At 41.6% G+C, this 13541-nt stretch overlaps 1 protein-coding gene across 1 annotated transcript in view; it reads right to left on the reverse strand.

Annotated features, from left to right (window-relative positions):
• Positions 1-13541, reverse strand: part of antxr1a (ANTXR cell adhesion molecule 1a) — a 34840-nt gene that overhangs the window by 10466 nt on the left and 10833 nt on the right. Inside the window, exons 7-16 of the mRNA XM_083904900.1 lie at positions 13305-13373; positions 12252-12332; positions 10979-11039; positions 9605-9703; positions 6981-7050; positions 6806-6884; positions 5811-5906; positions 2962-3003; positions 1657-1752; positions 1404-1571 (exon numbers count right to left, since the gene is read on the reverse strand). Coding sequence (XP_083761026.1) covers positions 1404-1571; positions 1657-1752; positions 2962-3003; positions 5811-5906; positions 6806-6884; positions 6981-7050; positions 9605-9703; positions 10979-11039; positions 12252-12332; positions 13305-13373 — 861 coding nt within the window. The remainder of the gene's footprint in view (positions 1-1403; positions 1572-1656; positions 1753-2961; positions 3004-5810; positions 5907-6805; positions 6885-6980; positions 7051-9604; positions 9704-10978; positions 11040-12251; positions 12333-13304; positions 13374-13541) is intronic.

Raw genomic sequence — 13541 nt, forward strand, 5'->3', positions numbered from 1 at the left:
GATCACACCTCACGCTTTATACGTTTACTACTACGACGTTTTTTAAAAAATGCCATTACTTACATACACTCTGGCGGATTAACACGGAGAGATTTGTAACAGATGTGCTTTGCACAGTAGGCTTTCACATGCAAACAAACTTTTGTCACAGCTGTTAAAGGGAAGGTAAGAAATGTATTACATTAAGTGTATTACATAAAATAACCGTGACATCTCATCAGAGAATCCCCAGGAAAAAAAAAAAGTTAAATTGTCGGTATTTACACAACATAAGTCATAAGCCGCAAACGACTCTTTTATGTTTTGGTTTATCAGAATCAGAATTCTTTATTAATCCACGCAGGGGACTTGGGCGTGTTACATTTGCTCTTTCGAGAATTAAATTTCGGTCTGTTTATTCGTCCAAATCACAGTCAGCTACAGCTATTGCGGAACGGAACAAACCTAAAAAGCCCTAACAGGGGTAACCCCTCTCAAAAACGTCTCAACCAGAGGAAAGGTAAAACAAGGGTTTGTAGTGGCGATGTTGAAATATAGACGATTGAACGCATAGGGGAAGTTGAAATGGGTCCTAAATCTCTTGTGTAGACAACCAATATGCTACTTTTGTGAAAAAGATGATGTCATAATCCATCCTCCATAATCCTTTTGTCGTGTTTTTTGGTCTGTTCGCTTGAGAATAAGTTTTATTTTATTTCCTTATCCTGTCTCTGTTTCTGTGACGGTAAACATTGTAATTTTTACTTAAAAACACAACGCACATGCCATATTATACGCATGTGCAACGTCATCTTCTCCAGTTACAGTGTCACATACAGGCCTGGCATATGTACTGCAGTTTTTAGAGTCATTTTGGGTGGTTTTGTGTGGATGAAAGACATTTCCTGAGACGGTGTCACGTTTTACGGAAAACTTTTTTAAAACAACAAAGGAAAAGATTGTTTTACGTTTTTTGTTCCGTTTACTCATGCATAGGGCCTTAACCAGGGTTAGCTCGGGGGATATTTAACGTATATAGCGTCGTTACAGTCTGATAATTATGCTATCACTTTCAATCTCCGCCTGTCGCCGACACACAGACGATTAACCAAATTGGTTCAATGTTTAGAAAAATGAAACAGACCCTGGGACAGTTACGTATGTGCATGTTTTGAATTTGGAGTGTACTTAAGGTTGCTCTTGCACATAATTTACATATATACCCTTTCCACGAATGCTTTTGTAAATGAAATGTAAGCTGAGCTATATTTACAAACATCTTGAACCAATGTCTTCGCAAATCCTCTTTCATTTGTTCTCATGCCACACAGATGAAACTCATAATCCATAATATGTCGTGCCATTTTTGAGCCATTTTAGACATGAAAGAGCCTGTGCAGACCAGTCCAGACACTTTGTGGTACCTTTATTGGCGAGTACCACTTGCGTGGCCCGTGGGGTTTCTGCATGCCGTTGTTAAGAACCCGCGCGGGGGGCAGCTCATACTCCTGCTCGGGCATTTTCACTTTGGCATTTTTGGCCTTTTCCAGCTTTGCGCCTTCCTCTGTGGAGCCTTTCTCCCCCCAGCGTACCTTAGTGTTGGAGAACACGGGGGGGGTATAAGATATTGTCTTACTTTTAAGACGTACTCTTACCAATGAACATCACAGATCTCACCTCCATCCTTTTGATTCCCCCAACTCCTCTTCCTCCATAGTAAGAGGCGTCCACAGTCGGCCATTTCTTCTTCGGGGTTTCAAAGTCCTCATCGTCCTGTGATCGAGAGACAAGAAGCAGGTTCTCGTGTGACGTATCGTACTATTCTCATCGTGTTCAGACCATGAGATATTTCTCCGTCTGCCATCCCATCTCTGATCCCAGTCTTAATGTCTCTCCCCTCAGAGCCAGTTGTCATATTAACGGGAATTATGAAGCCCGCTGGCCAAATATGTGATGCTTCTGCTCTGTAATGTACCCGGGAGAATTCATAAGCCGACGCCAAACAAACGAAACCAAAAAGGAGTCTGCAAAATGTCTGACTGGCTACAGTTGCCATGAAGGATCTGTTTGTGAAAAAAAAATCCACCAGTTAAAGGTGCCATATGTAAGAATGTGGCCAAAAAACGGTTACTACATTCAAATTCAAAATACCGAGGTCTTTTAGGTTTCGTTTTCTGACGTAACTGGCAACCCGTGGTTGCTCGGCAGCTGAGACTCTACTGACTGCAATGATTGGTAGACGGCGGTAGGTGGCGCCACATGCCAAAACATGATTTCAAAACATAAACATGATTTGCAGTCTGCAAAATGTTTATTTTAATGCAAATATTTTGTCTGTACTGTTGTTGTTGGTGAGTTCAGTTTGTTATATGAACATTATTCCTGAGTCTCTGTGACATATTGGGAGGATTTTATGGCCAGTTGCTTTAGATTTATTACATAATGCACCTTTAAACCTTAAATTTTCTTTTTAATTGGTGCAGATAAATGCCGCATGACGTTGCATGCTAGCTCGTTGTTACTGCAGGATGTGCCTGCCCTGCACAGTCGAATTTTATCTGAACAGCTTGAATTCACGTCAACTAATAGTCAATTAAATACAGCTTCAATGGAATAAATTTGAAAAACATGAGTCCAGTTAAAAACAGGAGGGGGGGGGTTGGGGGGGGACACAACAAAACATTGGTGTTTCGCTGTTATTCTAAGAGGGCGTTAACTCACATCGCATACGATGAATCACACGATGAGTGAAATCGGTGTTTTGTGCCAGAGAGTGACGGAATGATGCCGCGTCGAAGCTTCGCAAAAAAAACAGCTATATTACTTTCACAACAATAGATACCATACTGTGGACTAGTTACTGCGGTTTTTAACCTGAGCGTTTGCAGCTGTCTAAATATTAAAAAAAGAACCGATTCTGATTGAAAAGCTTTTCGTTGAGTCATAAAAACAAAGGAAAGCTGTGACGTCGCAGGCTCTTACCGAACTCTCCTCCTCGACCGGCGGCGGGGGTTCGTGGATGATCTGCAAAAACACACACACACGCGACAAAAAAAGAAGTCACAAATTTCGCGTATCTTGTGCATGTTTGAAACTAATGTGTTTTCTGTGTGCAACACGTTACTCAGCAACACATGGCTGGGGAATATTTTTCTCCCCTGCAAGAGCAGTGAACTGACCTAGAAATCTGCTGTCCAGATTCTTTTGGCCTGAGGTTGTTGATTAAGAGAAAAGGAGTAACAGTCGCATGATTTCGGTGTAGATTTTCTCGTATTTATAATCATCAATCTTCAACTTTCCAGAATATTGTCTTCGTCCCTTGTGTGTGTATATATACAAACATGTCCCTGGTATCTATATATCAGCGTTCAACATTAAATGCACTTGACAATTTAAGCAATTCTGATTTTCTTGTTTGTAATTTTCCACCGTGCTTTTCCAAAGCCTGGAACACAACTCAGTAATTTCCCCGCAGTAACCTAGCATCACTTTTCCTAAACAGACTCCAGTGCACAGACCTGAATTTGCAACCAAATGCACATAAACAGACAAAACAAAAAAAAAAAGGGTTATGGGAGGGACGTCCATGTTGTAAAGGCTGACATCTCTTTCTGGCGTTTCTCAGCTTTCCCTTTTCCAGCTCTGGAAACATTAGACTGAGGAGAAACTCCTCTTTTAATGTGAAAGGAGAAATACAGATTTTGACAGAGGGCAGCTAGTAACAAGATCGTTTTTTGTGCGATATTGCCAATTTGACCTCAGAAACAACAATATCTTCTGAATGCAGAGGACACGACAATTACTTTAAAACAGCTGTCTTGATTTAAAAAAAACTCATTTTTGTTATGTGGTCAAAACTCAAAAAGCAATTATCGATATATGCCAAGTCTTAGCAAGCTAAATAGCGAGCTAGGTGACTGGCTAAATAGATACTATGTCAGCTACCTAGCAAGGTAGCATAGTAGAAGATAGATTATAAAGCTACCTAGCAAGTTAACAAAATGGAAGATAGATTATAAAGCTACCTAGCAAGTTAATAAGATAGATAAATGATGAGTCAGCAACCAAGCAAATTAGCTAATTAGATAAATAATTAGTCAGCTACCTAGCAAGTTATCATAATAGAAGATAGATTATAAAGCTACCTAGCAAGTTAATAAAATAGATAAATAATGGGTCAGCAACCAAGCAATTTAGCAAAGTACAAAAATAATAAATCAGCTACCTAGCAAGGTAGCATAGTAGAAGATACTGTAGATTATAAAGCTACCTAGCAAGTTATCATAATAGAAGATGGATTATAAAGCTACCTAGCAAGTTAATAAAATAGATAAATAATGGGTCAGCAACCAAGCAATTTAGCAAAGTACAAAAATAATAAGTCAGCTACCTAGCAAGCTAGCAAAATAGATAAATATTGTTGTTGCTGATATTGTCCGTAATGTTTAGTATGTGTTTTATTGTCTTTTAACTCCCTGCTCAGGACCCACAGATGGAAATTAGCTATTTAGCTAACGTACAGACCCGGTTCTATACATGTCAACTAAACGAATGAACTAAACTAAACTTAACTAATAGATGACAGATTATGGCGCTACCTAGCAAGTTAGCTAGAAAATAACTAGCTAATAATTGATGTTAACAACACGATAAAACAACGTATTATTAAAACATGCATGATTGTATGAGTTAAAAAAAAGGTGTGATATGTAGCAGTAATAACCGTGCTGAGACTTGGAGATCACCTGCCGTGAGGCAAACTGATTCAGCAGCAGCGTAGTTACTTAAACACATGTTCACTCCGTGGCCTTGACCTCCACAAAATTCAGCTGCAGGGATTTTTAACGGCGCCAAATGCCCTTGTTGACTCACATCTAACCCCTCTCACCGTGAATAACAATGCCTTAAGGGAGTGTTAGCCAGACAAGACAGACCTGGAAAAGACATTTAATCTCACGCTGTGCTGTCCACAAGCAACGCCACTGCCTTCCAAAAGTGGTTCAACCATAATGCTGATGATAAGCAGAAATATTACTGCTAAAAAACCCCGACACTTCTTGTCCCTGCACTGCTGCTGTATACACACAAACGCTCCCACTTTCAGGTCTGTTAGTATTGCTTGACAGAGCCCAAGATGGACGCAGCATGTAAATAATGTGACACTAATTATGTTAAAGGGGAAATAAGTAGTTTATAGTGCCATCTAGAGGAGAGGCTGAAATTTACAACAAAGACCTGCTGCTCTGCTCACCCCCTCCCTTCCCTGAGCGCTACGGTATCCTCAGCTGGTCAAATGTCGTCCTCGTCGTCTTCCTCCGTGTCAGCAGATGAGGTTCGTGAGGCGAGGGAGAGGGCGGAGCTACTGCGGCCGTAGCAGACGAAGCGGAAAGAGAGGGGAGGCGGGACTTCAGCTACAAGTAAAGCGACGCTTGATTTGTTCTCTCGCGTTTGTCCTTACAGGCTCCGGTAGAAACATGGCGTCTCGCTGCTAACAGTGGCTATGCAACCGCGGCCCGCGACCATGTTATTTAACATGACTTTTTGAAACACTACGAAAATGAAACAAAAACTATTATACAGCGACTAGACAATGCAGGAGCACATAATATGTATAAAAAAGTGGATTTTGGGTTATATAAACCCATAAATACTACATATTGTACCTTTAATGAAGACCAAACTGAGGCAGAAGAATAAAACACCACCGACAGGAAAAATCACCAAAGGTTTTATCAACTGTAGTGTTTTTAAGAAGCTATTTAGACCAGTGACTAACTGTAAAGCAGCACATGTGCACGTTATTACCAGAATGGGGGTTTGGGGAAACTCACCACAGTGCAGCACAGAGGCCAGAACCACCAGAGAAGAGCCAAGACCAGGAGCAGCATCAGGATGAGCAGAGCTATGGCCAGGATGGTCCCATCAGACTGTAACAGAGACAGACACATCAACACAGACGGCCTGAAGAAGTAGAGCACTAAATCCATGTCGACCACTTCAACTGGCTTCAATGCCTCATGTCGGAAAAGTGGCTTCTTTGGTGTTTTTTTTTTATTGTAGACAATGACTGTTTGTGCTTTCATAATTAATTTGCATCCATCATTTGGACGAGTTGGCATTAACTTTGCATTTCACCGTTTGAGTCGGTTTTACTGGTTTGTCGCGCTATTGACATCAAAATGTCAACGCTAAAAGCTGCACATTATCATTATTATTACATGTACAGTAGGATGTGTGTGTGTGTCGATACATATACTTAAAAGGAGCATGTGTGTGAAATGTGCAGCGACAACAATGGTGCAGACTGTTCACTATTCACAATGACATTTTTAATGGTGAGCCACAAACTATTTTTTGAATGTTTTTTGATGTTATAACACAGCGAGTAGCATTTGGACCCCCAGGCTGCCAACGGTTACTTGAAAATGGCAGCTTTGTGTTGGAAATACTGAACTTTACCAATCCTAAAAAGTCTCAGTACCCCTCTGAAAAACGTCTCGACCACAGGAGCAGCGAAATTAGAGTCTGCTAAGAAGTTTTCTGAATGAAATTGTAGTTAAAAGCTTGTTGTTATTGCGTGATGTGTCCGGGAAGTCGGCTTTTTATTTTAATAAAATTAATTAATGTCAAATAACGGCCAAATAAATACAGCACCAGTGGAATAAATGTGAAAAAACACATCATTGTGACCTTATCGCTATAAAGCTCACATTCAATCCCAGCCTGTTTCAGACGCAGAAAAATTGATGTATCTTTAATTGTATAGCTTTATCCATCTATCTATTGTAAATAATAATAATAATAATAGTGATTGCATTGTACTCACACATCCCACAGTGGTTATGGTGACCGAACTGGAGATGAAACTGAGACCTTCATTCATACTGACATAAAGGTTTGCTGCCCTGGAAAAAAAAAATGCGCCATGTGTCATCGAAAAAGCAATTTAAAAGGAGTCAAATAAAAACCGCACGTTCACTTTAATCAGCCGTACGACTTACATGCCCTCATCTTGAAGCACTGGTGCAGGGCAGAGGAGATATGTGTCTTCCACAACCAAAGGCTTCACCACTGAAGAAGACAGAGAGAAAGGGACCATTTTATTTTTGCCCCTTATATCCTAATCCATTGTGGCAGACAATCAGATAATCCATATGCATGTGCACAGAAGTCACGTCTTTCACTCAAATAACAAACCGTCTCTTCAAAAAAATCTGCGCTTTGTTACACTACCACTACAAATGATTCTACCACGTCTTTTGTTTTTCTGGCAGAATCTTCTTCTTCTTCCTTTTCTTCTTGTACAGCTGTTTGTTTTAAGGAGCGAGGCTCAAACCGAGCATTGTCGCCCAACTCTGTCTGCTTATCCTGGCAGAGGGAGAACATACCCCAGGAGTGAGGAAGTCGATGCAAGTAATCACACAATAAATGACCGCTTCCCCCCCCCCCCCCTACTAACACCATATGTAGAGCGGAGTGTGTGTGAAAGTGGGGGCGACCACTTTGGTGGGAACTGATTCTTTACAGAAGATTTAAGCTTCTGATGCCAATCCCAGTTGAGATTTGGATCCTGGAATCTCTTAGATTGTCCAAATTATAAGACGCGTGGGAAGAAACCGGATTAAAAAAAAGACCAGTATGGGAACCTTTTTTACTGCGAGGCAACCGTGTTTGCCTCGTGCTCCACTGTGTGGCCCGTCAAAAAGCTAATTGAAGATAATAAAACGTGCCGTGTGCGCTCTGTTTTTGTACGTAATTGCACTGGTGGTCTGGCAACCGGTGCCGCTCTGAGTGACGGGGGGCTGGGCTTATTATACTTTAGCGCACGCTAATGCATGACAGATATATAGAAGTGTAGAATTCTCCTTTATACATACAGTATATTAACACGCTGTAGTTTTAATCTGTCACCGAAAACGGACGACGGCCTCGAGGACGGTGCGGTGGGTTAGGGAACCTGCCAAATCCCCGAGCGCCTGACTGTATCTTCTGCTACTTTTTTCCTGGCGACGCAAACTCAAACATTAATTTCGTTCATCTGCTCGGCACATGTTAGTTACACAGATATACAGATACCAACGCCTTGGAACCATTTACAAAGTAAACTGATGACTGAACGCGAGCGAGTCCATGGAGGACATAGACATAGCCTCGAGCTAGTATATTATATATTATATAAACTATAGTTTTCCTATAGTACATCAATCTCCAGGTGGGCTGACTATTATCTAAATATTTTTAATATAAAAGTTTCCCCCCTGATTTGAAGTGAACAGGTTCCAGAGAATTTGTGAATGTGACTTGTCTGAAATTGTGCGACGCAGAAATTGGTTCATCGTTGATACTTCTTATGTTGTTGTTGGAAGATTTTAGACGTCTGTGTCGTTGGTGATGGAATCACTAAAGTATTTTTTTTTAAGTATTTTTTTTAACCACGTTTTGGGTGTGTACGATTTGTGTTGTGTGCAGTATTACTTCCGTCTTTGTTGTGATTCGATTCAGCCAGTGTTGTTTAAGGTTAATTGGTTCATTTACCAATTAACCGGGTTACTTCCGTCTTTGTTGTGATTCAATTCAGCCAGTGTTGTTTAAGGTTAATTGGTTCATTTACCAATTAACCGGGTTACTTCCGTTCTAGTTGTGATTCGATTCAGCCAGTGTTGTTTAGGGTTAATTGGTTCTTTTACCAATTAACCGGGTTAAGGATTATTTAGTCTGTATGTCTGTATTATATTGTGTTGTACCACCACAACTTATCATACAGTGCCATTCTGTATCATATATCGTACAATACTATATCGTGTCACACCACTATTACTATAACGTACAGTCGTATCTTACTCGGACTGCAGTTTTCACCGGTTATTAATCGTTGACATATTTAATCGGCAACTATTTTGATAACCGATTATTCGGTTTTAGAACTCTAAATCTTTCAAATAAATCATTACGACTGAAAAAATGTTGATAGTTAACTTTTTCATGTTGAGGTTTTAGAAGCCCTGATCAACATTTTCGGACATTTTATTGACCTAACAAGTCCTCTTGTACATTAATCGAGAAAATAAACAACCGATTATTTAATCGATTATGAAAAAACCCTGTTAATGAATCAAGGTTAAAAGAAACAACGTAAACGACAGTTGACAGAAGCAATAAACTGCGGATAAATGTTGGTCAATGAGGTCAAATCATTAGTTCCAGACTCGGTTCTCTTGAGAATCGAGTGGCTCACGTCTGTTGATGACGTCTCTATTAAGCGGAGCAGACGGTGAGTTAGTGCCTCGACTCTGGTTGGACGTCGTGCTTTGTAATTGAAGCAGCACCTCACGAGAGCTTCTGTGGTGAACATGAGAGGAAGTGGTTGTTTATAAACTATTACAGTCACAGACACTTGGGTGAAGATCGTGGAGGGGAAGCGGCTCGTAAAACCTGAGGCCTTTTCCTTGCATCTGCCTCGTGTGTGGTTCTGTTTCTGGCTGTTTTCCAGACGGGGGAAATTACACAGCGTGTGTCGCCCGAAGCAAAGTTACGCCACTGCTATCTTTAGTTTGTTCCAGTTGTTTTTATGGTAAACTTACAGTGTCATCAGCTTCGATCACTAAGATTACATTAAGTCACTCACTTTTAGTCAGGGTGTCGTTTATTCGGAAGCTGCACAGGACTTTATCCACGTTTCGAGCATGGAGGAATCCATTGCCCCTCACCACCACCTGGAAGGACTCTGAGTGAGGACAAGAAAACGACAAAAAAAATAACTGACATATTAAGAAAATGGTTGACAAACTTTGAGAAAAATCACTTTGAAGTTCATCCATACTAAATTTACCCAGTTATTTGAAGACAACATGCTTACTTTTGATGTAAATTAATAAAATCCTCCTAATATGTCACAGAGACTCAGGAATAATGTTCATATAACAAACTGAACTCACCAACAACAACAGTACAGACAAAATATTTGCATTGAAAAAAATATTTTGCAGACTGCAAATCATGTTTATGTTTTGAAATCATGTTTTGGCATGTGGCGCCACCTACCGCCGTCTACCATTCAATGCAGTCAGTAGAGTCTCAGCTGCCGAAAGACCCTGGGTTGCCAGTTACGTAAAAAAACGAAGCCTTAAAGACCTTTTACCATACATTTGAATGTAGTAACCGTTTTTGGCCACATTCTTACATATGGCACCTTTAACTTAATTTATTTAGGTACAATATCAATGTTCTTAATCTTAAACTTATCTTTAAGGCCCATTTAAACTCCATTTTCGTCTGTTTTACGTCCATCATTATCTCCGTCACTACCCTACATACCTTGGTATGAGTCTTCTGCATTTGTACGGACATTACACAATACTTCCTCTAGAGGGCAGAGCATCAACAAACAAATGGCGACCATTGAAGAGGTAATTTTATTGGGTGCATCAGCCTTAGCAAGGAAGCTCAGACTGGCCTCTCCCAAGCCACTTATGCCCACACCTCCTGGGGGGGATCCCAAGGCGTTCCCAGGCCAGACGAGAGATATAATCCCTCCAGCGTGTCCTGGGTCGGCCAGAGGTCTACTCCCAGAAGGACGTGTCCAAAACCTCCCCCAGGGAGGTGTCCAGGAGGCATCCTGACCAGATGCCCGAACCACCTCAACTGGCTCCTCTTGACGTCAAGGACCAGTTCTACTCTGGGCCCCTCCCAGATGTCCGAGCTCCTCATCCTATCTCCAGTAGTTTGATGAAGCCACATCATCCACTGGTCTCTAAAATATGTTATGACTGAGTAGCTTTGAAAGGCGAGGATTACAATCTGTGTCAAAATGCCTAAATTGATGCTGATATATTACAGTTTTGGTTAAATCCTTTTTACGCAGAGAAATATCTATTGTTTATGGTCGTAGATCCGTGTGTTTGGAGCTGACGAGAAGCTATTTTATCTTTCCAGTCAAGAGTTGCGGATGATTTCATTTCTTAAGCATTAAGGAGGATGAACAGGGGAGAACATTTCTTACCTCCTGCACAGATACTTGACGGCTCCGCTGCCAGAATCTCGATACACGACTTCTTCAGAATCTGTGGAGATGAGGGGGTCAACACAAGGCTTATTAAATCAACCGTTTCTATGGTATTTCCTCAAACACGTGAAGGAGAAGAAATTTACTGATAATATTATCTAGCTGTACACAACGCTTTCTAGGAACATAAACCGTCCCCAAGGTGGTGACTAATCTGTGCACGTTCACGTGACCAAGATGCAAGAGTTTGCCGGTAATTTGCTGCAGGTCTGGGGTTTGATTCTTCTCGACAAACGTCATATCCTAATCGCGACTGCTCCTCCGTCGCAAGCTGTTTTTCATTTCTCGAGCTCACGGTTACAAAAGTGAAGTCGACCGCATTAAGGCCCGGGTCTTAAGAGATACAGCCCACGTTTGGCCTGACGTGAGTCGCGCTGATCAAAAGCTTTGTACCAGGGCCTGGCTCTGTGCATGGAATAACTTGTGACGCTTTTAACCCTATTACGTTTTCCTGTGTACTAATCAGTGCACTGAGGTGTTGTCGTACTGTTTGGAATGGTACAGCCCCTGGGTCCGGCTTGTGTTTTCATCTGAGAAAAAGTACGGACTGTGCCCCCGATCGCCGCGTCGGTGGATATACGTAAGGGTGACGTCGTATCGGTGCGACAACAGCAAACAAGACAGCAATGGCTGGCTGCTGTTTGCTGGCATCTTCTACTTCTTCTTATTTTTAGTGGTAGATAGAGTGCTATTTAAAATAGCATTGACTTCTTGCTAGGTGATGCAAGGAAGTTACTGTTGTGGGTGGAGCTCCACCCTCCAAGGGCAGGGTGCCAAAAAATGGAACTGTAGGGTGTGTTTGTTTGGTACTATTCCTAACGAGAACGCAAAAGAATACGTACCGTACTGTACCAAACTGAACCGTTCCACTTCATGGCTTTAGAGGATTTGGGAATCCCAAAATCACAGCCTTGAGTATTTACAACTGCCAATATCAGTCTGATAGTCATTTTACATTTATTTACACTTGTCTTTTTGCTTTTGCTGATATCTGATTCAGTGACTTTCGATTTTGAATATCACATTAACTCACCCTTATTAGTCAAAACCACAACTGATATATATTAGTACGAATCTGTGTCTTGATTGGATGGATGGAAATCCTCAGAGTCTACCAATAGCATAAGTAGTAGAGATATTATATGACCTTGATACTGTGGTCATGGTGCTATTTGAATGCATTTGTGGACAGAAGTGGGGGAAAACTCACCGAATCGATGACCCCTTGCAGAGCCTCAAATCCGTCATTTACAGGGAAAACGTGATCCTTGCTGTCAGCGATCTTTGCCAGCTGGAGAGGAAAAACACACGATTACCGACCACGTTTTTATTTGTCCAGGACTTCTTCTTTCTTCGTCACTCTGTAGTCGCTCAAATTGGGGATTTATAATTCTGTTGTTTGCAGATGATATTGTAATCTTTAGTGATAGTAGCGGGGCAGGTGGTTGGAAGCCTGAAGAGGTGGAGGTATGAGGGATGCATTGCAGAGAAGAGGAATGAAGGTCAGTGGGACAGGTGGTACGGTGAAGATGCAAGGAGAAGAGAAAGTGGATGACTTTGAATACTTAGGTCAACCATCTAAGTGACAGGACGCAGAGCTGGAGGTGGCAGAGCTGAAGATGCTGAGATTTCCGTTGGGAGAGACCAGGATGGACAAGATTAGAAAGGAGCATAGAGGGACAGCAGGAAATCAAGTAAGAGAGTCAAGGTTGAGATGGTTTGGTCAACACGGGAGCTGCCGGGCAGGAGGAAAAAAAGGGGAAGACCACGGAGAAGGTCCATGGATGTTGTGAAGGAGGACGTGAGGACAGTTGGTGCAACAGAAGAGGACACAGGGGAGAGGACGGAGAAGATGGAGGCAGTGGTGACTCCTAAAGGGAAGAAGCAAGAGGAACTATAACTTTTTTCTGAAACACTTGATTAAAATGTAGGCCAGAACACATGGAAATAATAAGCAGAGTTGGCGAAATCATAGTTCTATAGAAGCACATTTCACAGGAAAATAGTCCTGGATAAATGCTTTGTAAAAAATAAACAACTCATTGATATTTAATGTGTCCTTGTCGAGGCTCACAAGAATGAGAACAGGCTTGGCAGAGGGTGTCGATATTGAGATGTAAAGCAGATCGGTGTCAATGTTTTCATAACACTGTGGATTTACAAAGCTTCGAACATGCCGTCTGGGTTATTATATGATTTACCCAGATGTCATCAGACATTAAGAAGGAAAGAAAAACACACACACACACACACACACACACACCTGTGTCTCATTGAAGTCCTTCACCCCCACGCAGTAAACCGAAGCTCCCAGACTCCGCGAACGATTGGCCTTTCAGGTTTAAAACACAGAATCACAGCAAAAACAAGGGTGGGGGGGGGGGTGGTAAAGATCAACACCTGGGTTCAATCACATGCACCTTTGCATTTCACAACACGGTCTGACCAAAAATGAGCCGGTCTGACCTTTTTCGAGGGGGATTTTCACAGGAAGAGAAGC

This window comes from Microchirus variegatus, assembly GCF_963457635.1.
Source record: "Microchirus variegatus genome assembly, chromosome: 18".
Classification (NCBI taxonomy): domain Eukaryota; kingdom Metazoa; phylum Chordata; class Actinopteri; order Pleuronectiformes; family Soleidae; genus Microchirus; species Microchirus variegatus.